Source organism: Trichomycterus rosablanca, chromosome 19, assembly GCF_030014385.1.
Source record: "Trichomycterus rosablanca isolate fTriRos1 chromosome 19, fTriRos1.hap1, whole genome shotgun sequence".
NCBI lineage: Eukaryota > Metazoa > Chordata > Actinopteri > Siluriformes > Trichomycteridae > Trichomycterus > Trichomycterus rosablanca.
The window spans coordinates 2,298,715-2,318,827 of record NC_086006.1 but is presented as its reverse complement, the minus strand read 5'-3'; the positions used below and the strand labels follow the sequence as shown (position 1 = coordinate 2,318,827).

Below are 20,113 nucleotides of genomic sequence, written 5' to 3'. Positions count from 1 at the left end.
AAGAAGATTTTATAAAGCTGATTAACACCACTCTCGTTAATTCTCAACACCTGACAGGAACAAACACTTCAATTAAAATTTGGTCGGTACGCCAGGTGACCTTGGAAAAATTGCTGTGTGCACTAAAGTAAAATCACTATTATTGTGGGTTTTCTGAAAATAAATCATTATCTGCTGCGTCAAAACACACACACCTACATAATATTTGGTTATATATATATATATATATATATATACACTGATCAGCCATAACATTAGAACCACCTCCTTGTTTCTACACTCACTGTCCATTTTATCAGCTCTACTTACCATATAGAAGCACTTTGTAGTTCTACAATTACTGACTGTAGTCCATCTGTTTCTCTGCATGCTTTGTTACCCCCTTTCATGTTGTTCCTCAATGGTCAGGACCCCCACAGGGCCACTACAGAGCAGGTATTATTTAGGTGGTGGATGATTCTCAGCACTGCAGTGACACTGACATGGTGGTGGTGTGTTAGTGTGTGTTGTGCTGGTATGAGTGGATCAGACACAGCAGCGCTGCTGGAGTTTTTAAATACCGTGTCCACTCACTGTCCACTCTATTAGACACTCCTACCTAGTCGGTCCACCTTGTAGATGTAAAGTCAGAGACGATCGCTCATCTATTGCTGCTGTTTGAGTCGCTCGTCTTCTAGACCTTCATCAGTGCTCACAGGATGCTGCCCACGGGGCGCTGTTGGCTGGATATATATTTGGTTGGTGGACTATTCTCAGTCCAGCAGTCACAGTGAGGTGTTTAAAAACTCCAGCAGCGCTGCTGTGTCTGATCCACTCATACCAGCACAACACACACTAACACACCACCAGTGTCACTGCAGTGCTGAGAATGATCCACCACCTAAATAATACCTGCTCTGTGGTGGTCATGTGGGGGTCCTGACCACAGCATGAAAGGGGGCTAACAAAGCATGTAGAGAAACAGATGGACTACAGTCAGTAATTGTAGAACTACAAAGTGCTTCTATATGGTAAGTGGAGCTGATAAAATGGACAGTGAGTGTAGAAACGAGGAGGTGGTTTTAATGTTATGGCTGATCAGTGTATATGCTCTTGCTCTTCACCACATATTATTCAAATTTATAGGTTTTCACATGGGCTCCATATATCAGCACCACAGATTAATAATTACTCAGCAAGCTTGAGGTCAGACCTTCCAAAAGCTTCATTTTAGCCTGATATGTCTGTAAAAAAACAGATTTGCTGTGTGCTTTGGGTCATCGTCCTGCTGAAACTTGGGTCCAAGACTATCTAATGACATTATAGAACTTTATACCCCATTAAATTGCTAATCTAAGTTGCATTATACATATCTGGACCCATATTTTTAGAAAACACACATTAAAAATATGAAAGAATTTAGGAAAGCATAATAATCGTTCAGTAACACGACCTACCGAACTGTCCAGGACTCCGTTTCCATCTCGGTCGTACAGTTTAAAAGCAACTGAGGACACACAGACAATATTTGGATCTGTTAGGACCTGTGAAGATCAGTTAGGACCTGTGAAGGAGCTGATAGAAACACTTTGGGATTAAAACTAGTGTCAGACTCACACTCCAGTTTGTCTCGTGGTTGTCCTTCCTCCAGCAGTGAGAAATAACAGGACACGTCTTTAAGGAAAACCTCCCCTTAGAATCAGTACAGAACAGATAAAGTTAGCAGAGCAAAACAAACACTGAACCAAAACCTGATACCCTGGATAAACGTATCCAAAACAGGTTATAAAAAACTAATATATATTTATACATATGTTTTATACACTGTGAGTCAAAAGGAACTTCTGTAGCTTTGCCTGTAACTTTTACTGCCGCAGCACCAGATCACGATGAATAATTCAGACCGACGACTGGCTGCGTCCAGTTGACCGATGGCTCTGAGATTTATCAGTTCTTGAACTTGTGCCATGCTGTCGTAGGCACATTTCGGTCGTCCGCTTCACTTTCGTCTGTCAGAGCTGCAGGTTTAATGGATCTTACGCTGGAAATTCAGCCAGTGATCTTATTCAGTTTATAACCTCTAATCAGATACGAGCTCTTATATTAATATTTATATTGAAATATTGATTCTTGTGGTTCTGACGTCTGCTGCAGTTGAGCGGAAACACAAATGACCCTGTTGTTGCGTCTCACAAGGAAAGAATTGGCAAAGTTATGGGCAAAAGTACAGAGGTCCATTTTTGACTCGCATTTAACATATACGAGCAATCTTCAAAAAGTTTCCTCACTTTTTTAAACTGTCTTTTAAGAAATTTCAAAAACAAACTCCATCACTCTTCTACATCGACACCTTCCGATGCATTTTTCCAGCGTCGTACCAACTTTTTAATGCCGTCAGCAAATAATGTTTTTAGTTGAGCGTGTAGCCACTGATGGGCCGCTGCTTTCACGTCATCATCACATGACAATCTTCTTCCCTGTAAAGCTTCTTTGAGCGTCCAAAAAGGTGGAAATCTGATGGAGCTAAATCCGGACTATACGCGTCTCTCAGACACGACTGATTACTCCTCCTCCTACTACACCCTCACCGCTTCTAACCAACCAACCAATATAAAAATGTGGAAACGTTTTGAAGATCCTTCGTATATATACACACACACACACACACACACACACACACACACACACATATGATGAGTAATTCATAAGGTCATTTATATCTAAGAGGAAGCACTTGATACAAAATCTCTCAATATCCTCCAGGCTCCTAGGTTCTCTCTACAGTAAATACTAGGGTTTACGTCAGGGGTTGAAGCCTTGCTGAAGAGACTTGCTCAAGGGCCGAGCATATATTTTCAACTTTCAATTATTATTTCACACACACAGTGTGTGTATTGTGGCCATGACAAAATCCCACACAAGAGCATTCCAGCTGAATAAACAACGCTTATTGTTGTTCTGATCTGTTCTGTCTGTTCCTTAATGAAATAAGGACAGCTGTCTGCTTGTGGAAGGGTGGTGGGGGCTATAATATAAACATAAATAATGTAAACATCATTTCAACATATCACTGCCAACATTCAGTTTTGATGAACTCGCTTCATTACCGACAGTATGTGCTCACATGACTATGCGCTTACTGGACATCCTATTACAAAACCATGTGTATATGAGAATGGATTTATCCCCATATAGTCAGTCAGCGTACTAATTCATCCCAAAGGTGTTTAATATGATGAGATCAGGGCTCTGTGCAGGTCACTGGATTTCCTCCAGAACAAACTCTGACTTTATAAATGTCTGGCCTTCCCCAAACTGGTGGTATACAATTAGAAGCATATGTTTTGTATGGTATAATTAATTTTAATAGGTGACTGGATGCTGGTGGATGTGCTGTTTAATATAAACTGAATTTAAATGATAATTTATTTGGTACTTGATTGGTATGTGAGTTAAATGAACTTTTCTTTGCGTATAAAACAGACTTTTACTGTAAACAAGTGTGAGAAATACATCTAGACATTTAAATGAGTAAATGATGACAAAAGTCCCTGGAAACTTACTCACACAGGTTTGAGCCATGCTAACACGTAAAATCCTGCAGTTACCATAAATCAAACAAATAAATCACAGAAAATGTGATGCTGCAAACTGAAAATGTGAAAATCATAACAGTAAAATGGCACTCGTGTATAACTGTACAAAACACTGTGACTCACTGGCATCCTCGGACGTCAGAAAGGACCTGAAGAGTCGCTGGCAGAAATCCACCGGGAAATCCTCAGAGTCCAGATACGTCTTGAGGAAGAGACCGAAGCCCTCTTCATCGATGCACTGCCGGACGAGGAAAAGACCGAATGCACACAGTCAGAAATGAAGCAGCTGCTCTTATCTCTTATTACTTAGTTTTGTGTTGCTTTATATGAAAGAAATTGGTCATTCATGCACTTCAGACTGGATCTCAGATTGTTTCTTGTGATCGTTTACTAAAAGGATTGATTTTGTAGTGTTTTTTTTTTTAAGTAATGTGCAATACTGGGATGCCCGCTACCGGCCGGCTGGGCACCCCCTAGCGTGCTTAATTAGCAATGCCTGCAGCAGACAAAATTGGGCATTAAAGTCTTCCGTGTGGGAAAGGACCGGACTGAAAGTGGGCAGGGTCTTCGATGCTGTGTAGGGACCCTGGTTAGTAGCCCGCGGTGCCTGTACAGAAGGTGGAGGAGCGCAGAGATCAGGGTTGGCCTCATACAAATTCACTGACTATGTGGGCGAATAAGAAGGGGTCGGTGGACTGCACTTGTGACAGCAAAAATACCCTCCTCAGACATGACCGCAGTCTCCAGCAGAGGAAGATGAATTGGCGACGCTAAATCAGGAAACTTTACTTCATGTCACGTTATATAAAAGAACCAATTAGGCTTTACAGAAAGAAGAATTAAAAACGATCATTAAATTGTATATTGGGCGCACCTCCGGGGACTCGGGTTGAATATCTGGTGTGAAACCGTGCAATAAAATAATAATAAAGCCGCCCTGAGGAGGAACGCTTCCTCTCGCCGCTCCTGCACTACAAACCCAAACCCAGTTCTGTTTCAGACGCACTGACGCTGGCCTCGTTCTGCCAGACACACTCAAACTTCAAAGCCCCGAGGACACCTGCTCATCTTTTGGTGGAAAATCATGACGCAGTGAATGGTGCAGTGACTTATCAACCCCCTCATACACACCTACACACGTATACACACACACATAAACATGTACACACACAGACACATGTACACACACAGACACATGTATACACACACAAACATGTACACACACAGACACATGTACACACAGACACATGTATACACACACAAACATGTACACACAGACACATGTATACACACACAAACATGTACACACAGACACATGTATACACACACAAACATGTACACACACAAACATGTACACACACAAACATGTACACACACAAACATGTACACACAGACACATGTATACACACACAGACACATGTATACACACACAAACATGTACACACAGACACATGTATACACACACAGACACATGTATACACACACAAACATGTACACACACAGACACATGTATACACACACAAACATGTACACACACAAACATGTACACACAGACACATGTACACACACAGACACATGTACGCACACAAACATGTACACACACAGACACATGTATACACACACAAACATGTACACACAGACACATGTAAACACACAAACATGTACACACACAGACACATGTATACACACACAAACATGTACACACAGACACATGTAAACACACAAACATGTACACACAGACACATGTATACACACACAAACATGTACACACACAGACACATGTATACACACAAACATGTACACACAGACACATGTATACACACACAAACATGTACACACCCAGACACATGTATACACACACAAACATGTACACACAGACACATGTAAACACACAAACATGTACACACAGACACATGTATACACACACAAACATGTACACACACAGACACATGTACACACACAGACACATGTATACACACACAGACATGTACACACACAGACACATGTACACACACAAACATGTACACACACAGACACATGTATACACACACAGACATGTACACACACAGACACATGTATACACACACACTTATGAGCTCACATCTGGCCTGACACACATGTGCACTGCAGATGCACTTTTGTTTGTTCGGCTTTCAGTTTCAGCCCAGAATACACACGACGACAATGAAGCTTGACCATCCTGCTGGGTTTTGTTACTGCAAATAATGAGAGTGGTCTCTTTTAGGATGCTAATAGTCTCATCCACAGTGCACGGTGTGTCACTATATAGTTAAACGAGTATGAAAATCACGTCTACCACCTCTATTATATTTGGACAGAGGAGGCCTAGTGGGTAGAGATGTGAGATAGCAATCTTGGTTCTGGTATGCAGCCCTTGGTGGTGGTGTTGGGCCCTTCAGCAAGGCCCCTGAGCTCCGACCCCAGTACACGTGCAGGACGTGGCTCGGTGGATAGCGAGGAAATGGAAATGAGGGTGTGCGCCGGGTGTTTTCGGGTAACACAAGAGCCTGGTATTTCCTTCACTGACTTGCTGATACCAGTAAATCTCTGACAGGAAGCGACTGGCTGAAGTTTCGAGAGCGTCTGAACGACACGCCATTGAGGGTAAAGTCCCGGAGTCGAGTTCACTTTGCATATTGGTTTGGGCAGTGAAAAGGTCAGTGTGTATTAAGTGCCAATCGTAAACACCTCGCCCCGAACTCTTACCTCGCCGCGTCTGTACTTCGCCAGCTGACCGTCCTCATCGAATTCCTTCAGGACGTCTTTCACTTTCAGGCTGCAGTCTGTGGTGGACAAATGCACACAAGCACAAGCACACACACACACACACACACACACACACATAAACACACACACACACACCGAGTCAAGGATGGAGAAGAGTGAAGGCGACGGAGTTTGAGATTCAAACATCGGCTTTGAGATTCAAATAGGCTTTCTCAAAACTTTGACCTGCATCACTTGGATGGTTTTACACACACACGCAAACACACACACATGCACACGTGTACACATACGTGTGCAGCTTAAAAACTCACAGTCCATGTACTGCTGCAGCTGGATAAAGTCCACTGGGCTTAGTTCATTCCCATCATGCTCTGTTGCTTCGGAGGGATCTGCTGGATCTGTCAGTTCTGCCGGATCTGTAGGCTGGGCGGGCTCCATGGGATCGACTGGATCTCCCGATTCGGACATCGTGGAACAGGTTACAAGACCCTACTGCCAGAGAGAGAGAGAGAGACGAACATTCAATTCCAGTTAAATCTGAAACCATTTCCATAGTCTCACATTACAGCGAACTCCACACACAAATCATGTCTATATACACATACATGTTTCTATATGAACGTATGAACCCTATAGGTGTACCTCATAAAGTCTATATAAAGTAATATGTGAGTATACAGGCATAACATTATGACCACCTTTCTAACTAACTGGTCTACAGCTATGCAGCCCTATACACAACAAACTGTGATGCTCTGTGTAACTTGTCAAACTCGCTCAGATCCTCACGCTCGTCCATTTTTCCTGCTTCTAACATCAACTTTGAGGATAAAATGTTCACTTGCTGCATAATATAGCTGCCCACTGCCCCCTATTTCTCTCTGTGGGATTTCAGAATGGATATATGACTTTCATTATATGAAAATATTTTATGATAATATGATTGTGATATTTTATGTATAATAAAATATCTAAAATACATAATGCTTTAGGTCAGGGGTGTCAAACTCATGTTCACTGAGGGCCACATCTGCATTAGGGCCGATTGTAACGTATCCTGCTGTGTTTGCAGCCGCCTTGTAAGTTTTGGACAATTTGTTGTTTTTCTTGGAGGCTAAATTCTGTTTGGTGTCAAAATGCCAAATTTATACTGTATATTTATAATGTACAGTATATCTACATCTATATTGTTCTCCTTTAGCACAGACACGGCCTCATAACACAAGAGATATTTTCTATCCATTATTTCTGTACTAATTCAATGATAAAATAAACGTCCTCTTAAAAGTCTCTGTTAAAAAGGACACCAGTAGGACCCTCACTACACCAAATCATTTTAAATGCACGAGCGAATGAATAAATGTAAATGCAGGCGTGTAAACGTGAATGGAAATGCGAATGGAAACGACACGGCCGCGTTTTTCAGATGAAACACGACTCCTGCAGACTGAGTCCTCGGTCACGCATCAAAAAAAAAATGCAAATCCGGGCATCAGGAGTGTCCAGCATTACCCGCAAAGGTTTGGTGTGGCTTCAGGTTTTTTATTTTGACCAACCGAACACACCCTGGGGCGTGTGAACCTGCAGCCACGCCAGGAGAGAGGTTTAAACGTATAAATCTATAGTGTGGTTCACTATGTCTCATCTGGGACTGGAATAAAAGATCAGTCTACCAATGTGGTAAAGAGAGTAATGACAGGCAAAAGCATTTATTAGGATGACCTGCTCAAATAAATATGTGATGTTCAGTCAGTGTTATTGTATTATTTCCTGAACCTTAACAGCTGAACTTAAAATCCTCAATAAACCGACAGCACATAAACAAAAAATGTAATTCATTCATTCATTCAATGTCTGTTTTATCACCATTCAGGGTCACATTTACATTTTTAACATTTAGTGGACGCTTTTATCCAAAGCAACTTACAGTATACAGTCTAAGCAATTGAGGGTTAAGGACCTGGCTCAAGGGCCCAACAGTAGCAACCTGGCAGAGGTGGGGTTTGAACCAGCAACCTTCTGCTTACTAGTCCAGTACCTTAACTGCTAGGCTACAACTGCCTTAGGGTCATGGTGGGTGCAATTCACTGGGTGAAAGGTGGGAAACACCCTGGACAGGTCGCCAGTCCATCACAGGGCAAACACACACACACACACACACACACACACATGCCTAGGGCAATTTTAGTATCTCCAGTTCATCTAAGTCCAGGAAACCGGAGCTCCCGGAGGAAACCCACACAAACACGGGGAGAAAACATGAGAATCAAACCCAGGACCTTCTTGCTGTGAGGTGACAGTGCTACCCACAGAGCCACCGTGCCACAAACATTGACAAATTGACAGGATGAATATTTTAAGTCCATTATTTATAAACAGGTGAGTCTACTGGGTCCATTAAGCAGCGTGTATGGATGACGTGGAGCTCTGACAGTTACAATTCTTTCATATCTTTAATAGTAATGCTCTCAAACGCTGTGCCAGTGTGTGTAAAAAATAAACAAACAGCACGAGAAAAGATGAACAGTGGTCGCAAATAGAAGTTCACTTCCATTTCCACAAAAACAGATGCAGCTTCACAAAACTAAATTCCCCAAAGGTTCCACAGAATAACACCTGAACTACGTGGAAACACCTTTATAACACAGAGCTGCAAATCATCACACAGACACTATCCAATATCTATCTATCCATCCATCCATCCATCCATCCATCCATCCATCTGTCTGTCTATCTATCTATCATCTGTATGTCTGCCTGTCTATATATAAATCACTTTCTATCTATGTTTGTCTGTCCGTCTGTCTATCTATCATCTATCTATAAATCATTCTATCTATCTGTCTGTCTGTCTGTTTATCTATCTGTCTGTCTGTAAATCACTCTATCTGTGTCTATCTATCTATCTGTCTGTCTGTTTATCTATCTGTCTGTCTATAAATCACTCTATCTGTCTGTATATCTATCTATCTATCTATCTGTCTGTCTGTCTGTCTGTCTGTCTATCTGTCTATCTATATATAAATCACTTTCTATCTGTCTGTCTGTCTATCTATCATCTATCTATAAATCATTCTATCTGTCTGTCTGTCTATCTATCTGTCTGTCTGTCTGTCTATAAATCACTCTATCTGTCTGTCTGTCTAATATAAAAAAATGCCAAACTTGGTATAAGAAGCACAAAACTTGGACTCTTGAGCAATGGAAAAACACATGGTCTGAAGATACAATAGACATTCACTATATTTCTAAAGTCTAAAGTGATTTATGGTAAGAAAAAGACAAGAGGATTTTGCTCTCAGGTTATTAAACACAGTTTGAAATCTATAATAGTTCAGGCAGCAATTTATCCAGATCCTCAGATGTAGTAATGTCCCTGCAGCCAACAATACAAACACAAACACAGGGCCAAATGCACCTTGTGGTGCCAATAATCTTTTTTAAGGATGCTTTGACATTCCAGGACTAATAATCGTCTTAAAACACTGAACTATTATTCAGAAGGTTGCTGGTTCAGCCCCCAAAGCTCCCACCTCAATGCTTCATTTTCTCGTATTGTGTTCAATCAACAAAAGTCGCTTTGTATAAAAGCATTGGCTAAACGCCGTAAATGTTAATTATTCAGAAGAGCTCTAATGAGCACCAGTATAACAGAAAGCAGCATTGATGGTGTTTGCAGTAAACAGATGTAAACATTATAACAGCTTAAGGGAAATACTGCAGCACTGAATGAGGATGTGATGTGGATCTCCACCCGACTTCTGAAAGAACATCAAGCCACAAACCATTCAGGACTGTAAAATCATCCAAGGATTAAAGCTTTTCCTCTGTATGAGCTCTTGGTAAGGATGAAAATATCGCCAATTCCTTTCAACCGACCGCCATGAATAGCTGGTTAACTGATAACGGACAAGCTTACAGCATCCAATTAAAACCTACAACACATCACCGAGTATAATAACAACAACAACAACAACTACAACAATCAATACTTAATTTCATTAAAAACAGAGTAATGTAGTGATCAACAGTGAATGTAGATCAGTGAGCAGAACCAGGTCAGCATTCTGATTGCACATTTTAATCTGTAGCTTTTAGCGAACGGTTCATTAAGTGCTTAATAAACACAATAAACATCAAAATTTTTGTACTGTTTCTGTATAAAAAAGAATCATCACACAACAGATCCACATGTGAGGGGGTTTAACATGCAATCAGACTCCATACTGACTCAATTCAGTCTGATTTTAAAGTGCAGTAATAATTCTGCTTTTTAAAAAAGACGCTGGCACATGAGGATGAGTCTCAGATCAGCAGTCTGAGCTCTCATGTGTGTGTGTGTGTGTGTGTGTGTGTGTGGAGGTCTGTAGCTCTGCGCTCAGTTCAAGCATCAGCTGTTTAAATGTATGAACTTTTTAATCAACAGCAATAATCGAAATAGTTACCAGATAATTAATCACTGATATTCCTCACTCCCTAATATTAATATCTAATTATTATTTATAACCTATTGTTTGTTTATTTCCATGTTTTACATCTTTGGTTACATTCATGACAGGAACGGTAGTTACTCTACACAAGATTCATCAGTTCACAAGGTTAATATCAAACACAGTCATGGACAATTTAGTGTCTCAGGTTCACCTCACTTGCACGTCTTTGTACTGTGGGAGGAAACCGGAGCACCAGGAGGAAACCCACACAGACATGGGGAGAACATGCAAACTCCACACAGAAATGACCCGGACCGGCCCGGACCTAGGAATCAAACCAAGGGTCTTCTTGCTGTGAGGCAAGTTTTTTCAATTTTATTGATGTTTTTTCTATTTTATTGATGCATTTTCTCCCAATGTATTGTAGTCAATCTCTCTTCCGCTGCTGGGGGATGCCTGGTTGCAGTCGAGGTGGGTATATTGCTGCTCACGCCTCCTCCGACCCGTGTGCAGTCCTTAGCGGAACCCTTTTCCACCCATGCATTCTGCACAGGCGCCTCTCTATCTGCTAATCAGAGTCCTTACACAGCGTTTGAAGACCCCACCCACGTAGTCCGGTCATTCCGCCCTAGCAGAACCGCGTCTGCTGCAGGCACTGCCAATTATGCCCGCTAGATGGCGCCCAGTCGACCGGTGGCAACGCTGGTTTCGAACCGAGGCACTAAATCTGAATCTGAGCACCTGATTTAAATGTAATTTAATGATATTTGTTATGTTAATATTTATAACAGGTGAACAGTGACTGCAACTTCATTAAGTTAAGATCAAATCGACCTGCTTAAAGGATCAAATCAGACCTTCAATACACAGGAACTCACACGGTCACTTTCACAGCTGTATTAACTCGTTTAGTAGCAGAGCTTAATACTGAAGAATACTTAAAAAACTCCTAAATTCTAACTTTCCTTAATATGTTACTCAGAATGCAGAAACAGAAGCAGCTTTGTGGTCTCAGACGTTTGTGCTCGACTGTATATCAAACCGAGAAGAATAGCTAATGCTCTTTAACTCTCTCCGACAAAACCACAATGAGAGCCATTATCTCCAAACTGAGAAACTGTGGTGAATCAGACCAGGAACGGATCAGCGGCATCACGTCCAGGAAGTCACGAATTATTCATTCATTACCACCGCTTTATCTTATTTAGGGTCACGGTGGGTACAGTATACTGGGTGAGGAGCAGAAAACACCCCGGACAGGTCGCCAGTCCATCACAGGGACCTGACTGCATGTGTTTGTACTGTAGAATACACAGGGAGAACATGCAAACTCTACACAGAAAGGACCCGGACCGCTCCACCTGAGAATCGAACCCAGGACCTTCTTGCTTTAAGTGACAGTGCTACCCACCGAGCCACCATGCCAGTCACAAATAAAACCAGCAAACTGGAGACATCTCAAACGTTTCTCGAGAGACTGGTGTGAAAGACGAATGTTAATGACAGGAAGTGTTGAGTTGCACTAACCGTGGCTTTAACAGAAACACTGAGGGTGTCTGCTTTGACATTTCCTGCAGGTCGTGTTTTACACTTCTTCAGGAGGATCTGCTGACGGTGGTGAGTGAGGGCTGCACGCTCGCCTCCACAACCTCTCAGTTTTATTCAACGTTAGACAGAGGCCACGTTCAGCGTTACAATCCAACCACAGAGTCACGGTTATTGTTTTTTTACATCATTTAATTATATGAATTCTGAGACTGATCTTACTGATATCCTACTACTAATCTTTCGAACCTGATTGGTACTACTACCCCCAATATTTGTTTAACAGTGATTACATTTGACTGTTTAGAGATTGTATCGATTTTATTGTATTTATCTATTAGATTTTAATGGTTTATTGATGTCTGTTACTTTCTTGCTTTTGTAAAGTGTCCTTGAGTTTTTTGAACGGTGCCATAAATAAAATGGATTATTATTATTATTATTATTAAAGATAGATACAGTAGATAGACAGACAGACAGACAGACAGACAGACAGACAGACAGACAGACAGGCAGGCAGGCAGATAGATAAAAAAAGAAAGACAGACAGACAAAAAGACAGACAGAGAGATAGATATTATAGACAGGCAGACAGACAGAAAGATAAAAATACAGACAGACAGACAGACAGATAAAAATACAGACAGACAGACAGATAGACAAGTAAATATACAGATAGACAGATAGACAGAAAGATAAAAAGACAGTCAGACAGACAGACAGACAGACAGATATTCTATTTATACAGAAGGAAATTATTGGTGTCTTATAAAGTCATAATTTAATGGAAACGTTTTCAGTTTAGACTCAATTCAGCCAAATCCGTGTTTATTATTAACACAATTATCACACAAGTGATGTAAACAAACAATCTATCAGAATTAAGCAGCTTTTCCTTCATGGTTCAACAAGTAACACCAATTAAACAGCACACTTAATTTTGCAGATCAAAATAAACTAATAATGTAATTGAATGTAGAAATAAATGAGATCATAAACTTTCCTCTTCCTGTTATTTGTGCTTGTAATGAGCTGTTCACTAATTCTGTGTTGTGTTCAATTAGCTAAACTGGCAATTAAATAATAAAATAATAATAATAAATTAAGTTACAAGGGGGTTAAATTAACTGGGGTGATATGGGTGTTTGAGAGCTTTGTTCTTTTACAAAATGCTTTGTTTAATGTTTTATAATGAAACAAACAAGCACTAACAGTCTATGCAGGTTACTCGCGTGGGTATCCGACCCATTACTACTTTATTAGAGGTATAAAGGTGAATAACGTCTCTCAGCACATTAAAAAAAGACTTATTAGCAGATTAATGCTGGAAGTTTGATCAGCATGTGAATCCACAATGGCTCTTTCTCCAGACCATAAATGGGTTCGAAATGAGTCACGGCCATTACGGGCTGTTAAGTGCGGTCACGATGCTCACTTAACCGTTCAGACTCGAGCAAGAAACAGAGAAATATGCATCAGAAAATGTGTTTCTATCTGTACGAGCTCAGGTTTGTTCTTTTCTGGTTAAGATTCCTCTGTAAGGTCTTATTATAATAATACATCATTAAATAAAGCACAAGCAGCACCATTTTGTCTGTGTTCTGCAAGACTACAGTAACGTACTGCTCCATCTAATGTGTTAGTATTCTGATCTAGTACTCAGTACGCAGCCTTCGAGCACAGCTGACAGAATTCAATAATTACTTTGGTTATCTGCTAAACTTCCTCAACTGTCATCAGCAAGAAAGTGAAAGTAACAATAAGGGTCCAAGAACAGAACCTTGAGGGACACGAAGTTAGCATAATGTCGTCAGAAATCACAATTATTTGTTCTAAAATAATAAAAACAGCCACATAACTGAGGAAACCTAAAGAAGAAAAAAATGGACGTTTAAGTTAAAGGGAACTTCAGGAGAAGGAAGGTTGAAGGTAGATTATGACTGTTTACCGGCGCATGTGTACGCGGTGGCAGAATGAGTTAGCCAGGAAAAGGGAAATGTTAGCAGTGTTATGGAAATTTCAGTGGTAACGCGGTGGCGGGTTGCATTGGTTTGTTGCAGGCTGCAAAGCTGGAGGTTCCCCGGTGTTGTGTGTTGCATAATAGATCAGCCCTCCTACGCAGAGGCAGGTACAGGTACAGCTGCACAGTTACTCACATTTATTATATGACTGTACGCTGTTATTTAGCTGTTTTATTGTGATGATTAACGCTGACCTTTCGTTCCTAGACGTGAAAAAAACAACTTGATGGAAAGATGACAGGGTCGTGCTGAAGGTCACTGAGCTGTGCAGACTCAGTTTATGGGCAAAATATTGAAAAATATGGAACTTTAACTTAAATGTCTGTTTGATTGATTGTGCTCATCTGTGGATGATAAGATGAAGTGTCCACAAACATTTGAACATGTACTGTGTTTTATATAACAAACTTTAAGCTTATAACAAGCAATTTACAAAAATATGGAGCAAAATCTTTATAATTATCATGTAAGTAATTGTCTCCATGCCTTGAAGTTGTAGGTACAGATGTATAACCTACATTTCACCTTGTATCAGTAAACATTAGTAGCTCTGTGGTTAAAATACTGATCTAGTAATAAAAAAAAATAGTCCCAGGTTGGCACTGTTGGACCCTTGAGCAAGGCCCTAAACCCTCAATACCCTCAACTGCTGGGTTTGTACATGATCACAATTGTGAGTTGCTCCGGATAAAAACAGCTGCTAAATGGGCAGTGGTAGATCTGCGGTTAAGGTACTTGACTGGTAATCAGAAGGTTGCCAGTTCAAGCCTCACCACTGCCAAGTTGCCACTGTTGGGACCCTGGGCAAGGCCCTCAACCCTCAATCGCTCGAAGTGTCAGCTAAATGTCGTAAATGTAATTATTATAGGGCAGTTGTAAGGCTAGTAGGCTATAGGTCTAGTAAGCAGAAGGTTGCTGATTCAAATTCACCACTGCCAGGTTGCCACTGTTGGGCCCTTGAGCAAGGCCCTTAACCCTCAATTGCTTAAATTGTATAACGTAAGTACCTTTGGATAAAAGCGTTCGCTAAATGCCATAAATGTAAATGAACCTTTAATAATTGCATCATACACTAAACTAAAAAAAAACATTATCCCCTTGAACACCTGAGATGAACTAGAACTCCGATTGTAAGTCTGATCAGTGCCTAATCTCAAAAATGCCCTTTTAATCAGACAAATAATTCCTACAGACAGGCTCTGAAACCCTGAATAAAGACCCTAGAACAGTACAGGCTGTTACAGATGTGTTAGGGGGTGATAAGGGGGTGTTTTTGGATGTAAACAGACCCAGTATTGTCATGTGCACCTACTATAAAGAAAAGCCCTTCAGATACAGATGTTCCACTCTTACCTGCACTGACATTGTTTAATCAGAATACGGCACATTCGCTACCCAATTATCACATAATCGCCTAAACCCGATTATCTCTAATCACTCTTGTCTTATCGTGACTATCTAGGATTATTCCAATTAATGATGTTTTATAATCTCACCTTTACATGCACAGACAAACAACAGCTTCAGCTTCCTTATTAATTATTTATATAGCTTCATTATTTTATTCATTTGCTTTTAATAGTTTTTAGTCTAAATGTGTTTATTAATTTGTTAAAAATGTGATTGTTTCTATTCAACATTTAATATTTTATTTAACACGTTAATAAGCATATTTCAGAATTTTAAGTCTATTCATTACTTCCTGTCCAGGCACCCAGGTGGTGCACCGGGATATTCCGCTAGCACACCAGCACCGAGATTCTGAACTCCGCAGTCCAAAACTCAGCGTTTCCACCGGTCAGCTGGGCGCCATCTAGCGGGCATAATAGGCAGTGCCTGCAGCAGACACGGTTCTGCTAGGGCGGGATGACCAGACTATGTGGGTGGGGTCTTCAAACGCTGTGTAAGGACCCTGTTGGCAGATAGAGAGGCGCCTGTGCAGAATGCATGGGTGAAAAAGCGTTCCGCTAAGGGCTGAGCGTGGGTAGGCGGAGGCGTGAGAAGCAATATACCCGCCTCGACTGCAATCAGGGATCCACCAGCAGCGGAAGACAAATTGACTACAATAAATTAAGGAGAAAAGGGGAGAAAAAACTGGCTGATGAGAACCACCGTCTAGCACTTTTGCCAAAGTTTGAACACAACTGTAATGCATTTAATTTCTCTGTATTTGCTTAATTTAATATTATGGACACAATAAGATACAACTTTTATACACGTTAATGTTCTATGTTTGATTTTTAAAGTGTGGTCATTTTAACAAACACTAAAACTGATACTAATTGTGCACAAACGTTTGTTCACTGAAGTTCTTGTAATCATCAACCACGACAAAATCACTTTAGGCTCTGATGTGCAGTCTGAATGCAAACGCACCCAACATAACAATAAAACCTGAACTCCATCCTCTTTCCTGAGGTTTCTTTAGAAGAACTGAACGCAGCTCTGTTAGGGATAATTAGTGCTTCCAGTCCTGAGTGCTTACAGTAAATGTTTTTCTCCTCTCAGCTAAAATGCTGTTTGCTTTGTTGTGTTTTATGATGTCCTGCCCACGCGCTCTGTACAGTCGACTGCTTCTCTAAAGATCAGAGTTCTGTTCTTTAAATTACGGGCGTGGTCGCCGTGTTTCCCTCACATACTTTCTCTCGATCACGGTGTCTGTACTGAACCTGAACTGTACTGAAATCCGCTCCGTCCAGTCTTTATTTGTAACGACACAAAAGGCCGAAGCCGGTCACTATGGAAAGTGTTTCCCCATCGGCTGGGTTCCGTCAGAGCGTTGCCAGGGGAGACTGACGGGAACGAGGCGCCGAGTGAGAGAAGAAAAGAGAGAATTTAATAGGTCTTCCCCCTTTTCCTCCCCCCGCACACACAGGGTTCGACTCTCGCGGCCTTTAAACGGCCTGGTTTGCATTCCACCTGCACATCCGGGCGTAATCCACCCTCCACGTCTATAAATGGACTTTTTACAGTGCCTTTGAGTTTGTGACGGATGTCCAGGATGTAAATAGGATTTCTCATATTTATCAGCTATGCGATACTTCCTACACTATGGGAGAGTAGTATTGGGATGCCTGTGTAATATTTGAATTCATGCGTTTCAGCCAGAACAGTTATATAAAGGTAATTACACGCTTCTAACCTGTTTCAGCATGACTGTGACTCTGTATAAAGACATCTAGAAAAGCTTGATTTAAAGAAACTCCAGTGACCTGAACTGGAACATTAACTGAGCTTTTCTTGAGCCATACAAATCTTTTGACTGAATGGGTACAAATTCCCACAGACATGCTTTAAAGTCTTGTGAGAAGCCTTTTCAGAAGAGCGGCCTCTCACAAGACTTTTCTCAGTCAGGTGTCCAAATACTTTTGGCCATGTGAAAGTCATAAAAAATGAGCTCACAACATATTTCAAAACAGGGGGTGCTGGAGCCTGTCCCAGCTTTTCAAGGGGCGCAAGGCACACAGTAACACCCTGGACGGGGCGCCAGTCCAATTAACCTGACTGCATGTTTTTGGACTGTGGGAGGAAACCGGAGCCCCCGGAGGAAACCCACGCAGACACGGGGAGAACATGCAAACTCCACACAGAAAGGACCCGGACCTCCCCGCCTGGGGATCGAACCCAGGACCTTCTTGCTGTAAGGCGACAGTGCTACCCACTACCAGTTTTGCATGATTTTTTCAGGTCTGTGTACATTGTATGTCAAAAGCATGCATTAGGATTGGCTGCTCTGAAATGCCCCTGGTTTTAAGTGTCCGGGTGAGTGTACGATGCCCTGTGTGAACTGACCCTAATCAGAATGTATTCCTGTACTGTACAGTATGTGGTCTAATAAAGTCTGGACACCGAAAAATTCAAACTAAGTAAAAATAAGTTTACAGATGTGAAGCTTTGTTCATATTTCATAATGTGGGGGGGAAAACGGCACATAAAAATGTTCAGCATGTCTTTCCTGTCCACTATTTTTGTTATTAAAATAAAAAATAAAAAAAACATGAAATCTGACCGGTGTCCAAACTTAAACACACACACTTTATAAAGAGAAGCTATAATAAACATAAACAACAAATATTTATTCATTGCTGCTTCTGGAAACACTGGACGCAACTGGATCACATGCAACTGTACATGATAATATTTAGAACAAGGCCGTAAATATGATATATCGAGGGGGAAACGTCCCCACTGATATACTGATGTAAAATTATACACCGACCAGGCATAACATTATGACCACTGACAGGTAAAGTGAATAACACTGATTATCTCCATCCACGTGGATGTTACTTTGACACATAGCACCTACCTAAGCATTGCTGCAGACCATGTTCACCCTTTCATGGAAACGGTATTCCCTGATAACTGTGGCCTCTTTCAGCAGGATGATGCGCCCTGCCACAAAGCTAAAATGGTTCATGAATGGTTTGAGGAGCACAACGACGAGTTTGAGGTGTTGACTTGGCCTCCGAATTCCCCAGATCTCTATCCAATCGAGCGTCTGTGGGACGTGCTGGACAAACAAGTCCGATCCATGGAGGCCCCACCTCACAACTTACAGGATCTGCTGTTAAAGGATCTGCTGCTGACGTCTTGGTGCCAGATACCACAGCACACCTTAAGGGGTCTAGTGGAGTCCATGTCTCGACGGGTCAGGGCTGTTTTGGCAGCAAAAGGGGGACCAAAACAATATTAGGAAGGTGGTCATAATGTCATGCCTGATTGGTGTAAGTAACCATATTCCACTCACTTTTATTTTAGATTAGCAGGGAACCTACCCCCCCCCCCCCCCCCCCCCCCCCCAATTTATTGCTATGGCCTTGATTTAGAATAAGTACACCTCCAATACTTGACGGTTTGAGATGCAGCCTCCTGATATGTTTCATTAAAAATGCTCTATATATGGTTCTGTTAAGCTCCTGTGCTTTTCTCACTTTCACATCTCATAAAGAGGTCTGGAACCTTTTCCGAGGTCCCGAAAATAAACCCTCTCGGCGTCCTGCACCGAGCAGACGAGATGAAACCCGAGCAGCGTGAACAAAGGCAGCCGGAGTGACTCACGGCTCTTTGAAGATGGCAGCGGTGGCAGCCTCGACGTGACAGAAGGAAACCCGCTCAGAGTCACACGGCAACCACAGGCACGTCTGGGCCTGCTAGAACCCCGCCCGGGCCTGCTACCTCCGCATTCTGAACTCTCCCAGAATGCTCGGTGAGAGAGGAAGCATGCAAAGCGGCGAGGACTGAGCCGGCGCTCTGCTCCCACCTACACACTGCAGCAGAAACAGGAGGCTTCCAACACAACGCTTCTACCCGAAACCTCCAGGAACGCCACCACTCAACAACGCTGTAAAAATCACTTTTAATCACTTCCTCAAAGAACCTTCATGGTTCTTTATGCTGTAGTTTACTTAAAACGGGATCCCTAACTGAGGAACCCCAATTATTTTATCATATAATTGAAATCAATAAGGTGTTTGGGCATCACAGCTGGCTAGCACAACAACACACAGCCTCACGAGTCTGGCCTGCATCTCAACAGACCCAACTGACCATGTCTGAGGTCCTGTCCGGTCCAGCCACTGGCACGAGCCAGTTGTGTGGTCCAGCAGTGGTGTACAGATGTGGATATGGACGTCAATTTTATTTATTAACTGCAGCATTGATGTCTAGAACTTGATTTGTTTAGACTAGATTGTGAATTGTAACTGTAGTTTTTACCTTGGGGAAAGAGAATAATACAGAGTTCCACTATTAATTAGGAGGTCGGACCCCCACATTTCCCCGTCCAATG

At 41.7% G+C, this 20,113-nt stretch overlaps 1 protein-coding gene across 1 annotated transcript in view; it reads right to left on the bottom strand.

Annotated features, from left to right (window-relative positions):
* The window catches only part of dgkaa (diacylglycerol kinase, alpha a), a 50,216-nt gene that overhangs the window by 18,222 nt on the left and 11,881 nt on the right, over positions 1-20,113 (bottom strand). Inside the window, exons 2-6 of the mRNA XM_063014860.1 lie at positions 6,635-6,815; positions 6,303-6,379; positions 3,699-3,813; positions 1,597-1,671; positions 1,437-1,486 (exon numbers count right to left, since the gene is read on the bottom strand). Of these exons, the coding sequence (XP_062870930.1) occupies positions 1,437-1,486; positions 1,597-1,671; positions 3,699-3,813; positions 6,303-6,379; positions 6,635-6,791 (474 nt within the window). The 5' untranslated portion in view covers positions 6,792-6,815. The remainder of the gene's footprint in view (positions 1-1,436; positions 1,487-1,596; positions 1,672-3,698; positions 3,814-6,302; positions 6,380-6,634; positions 6,816-20,113) is intronic.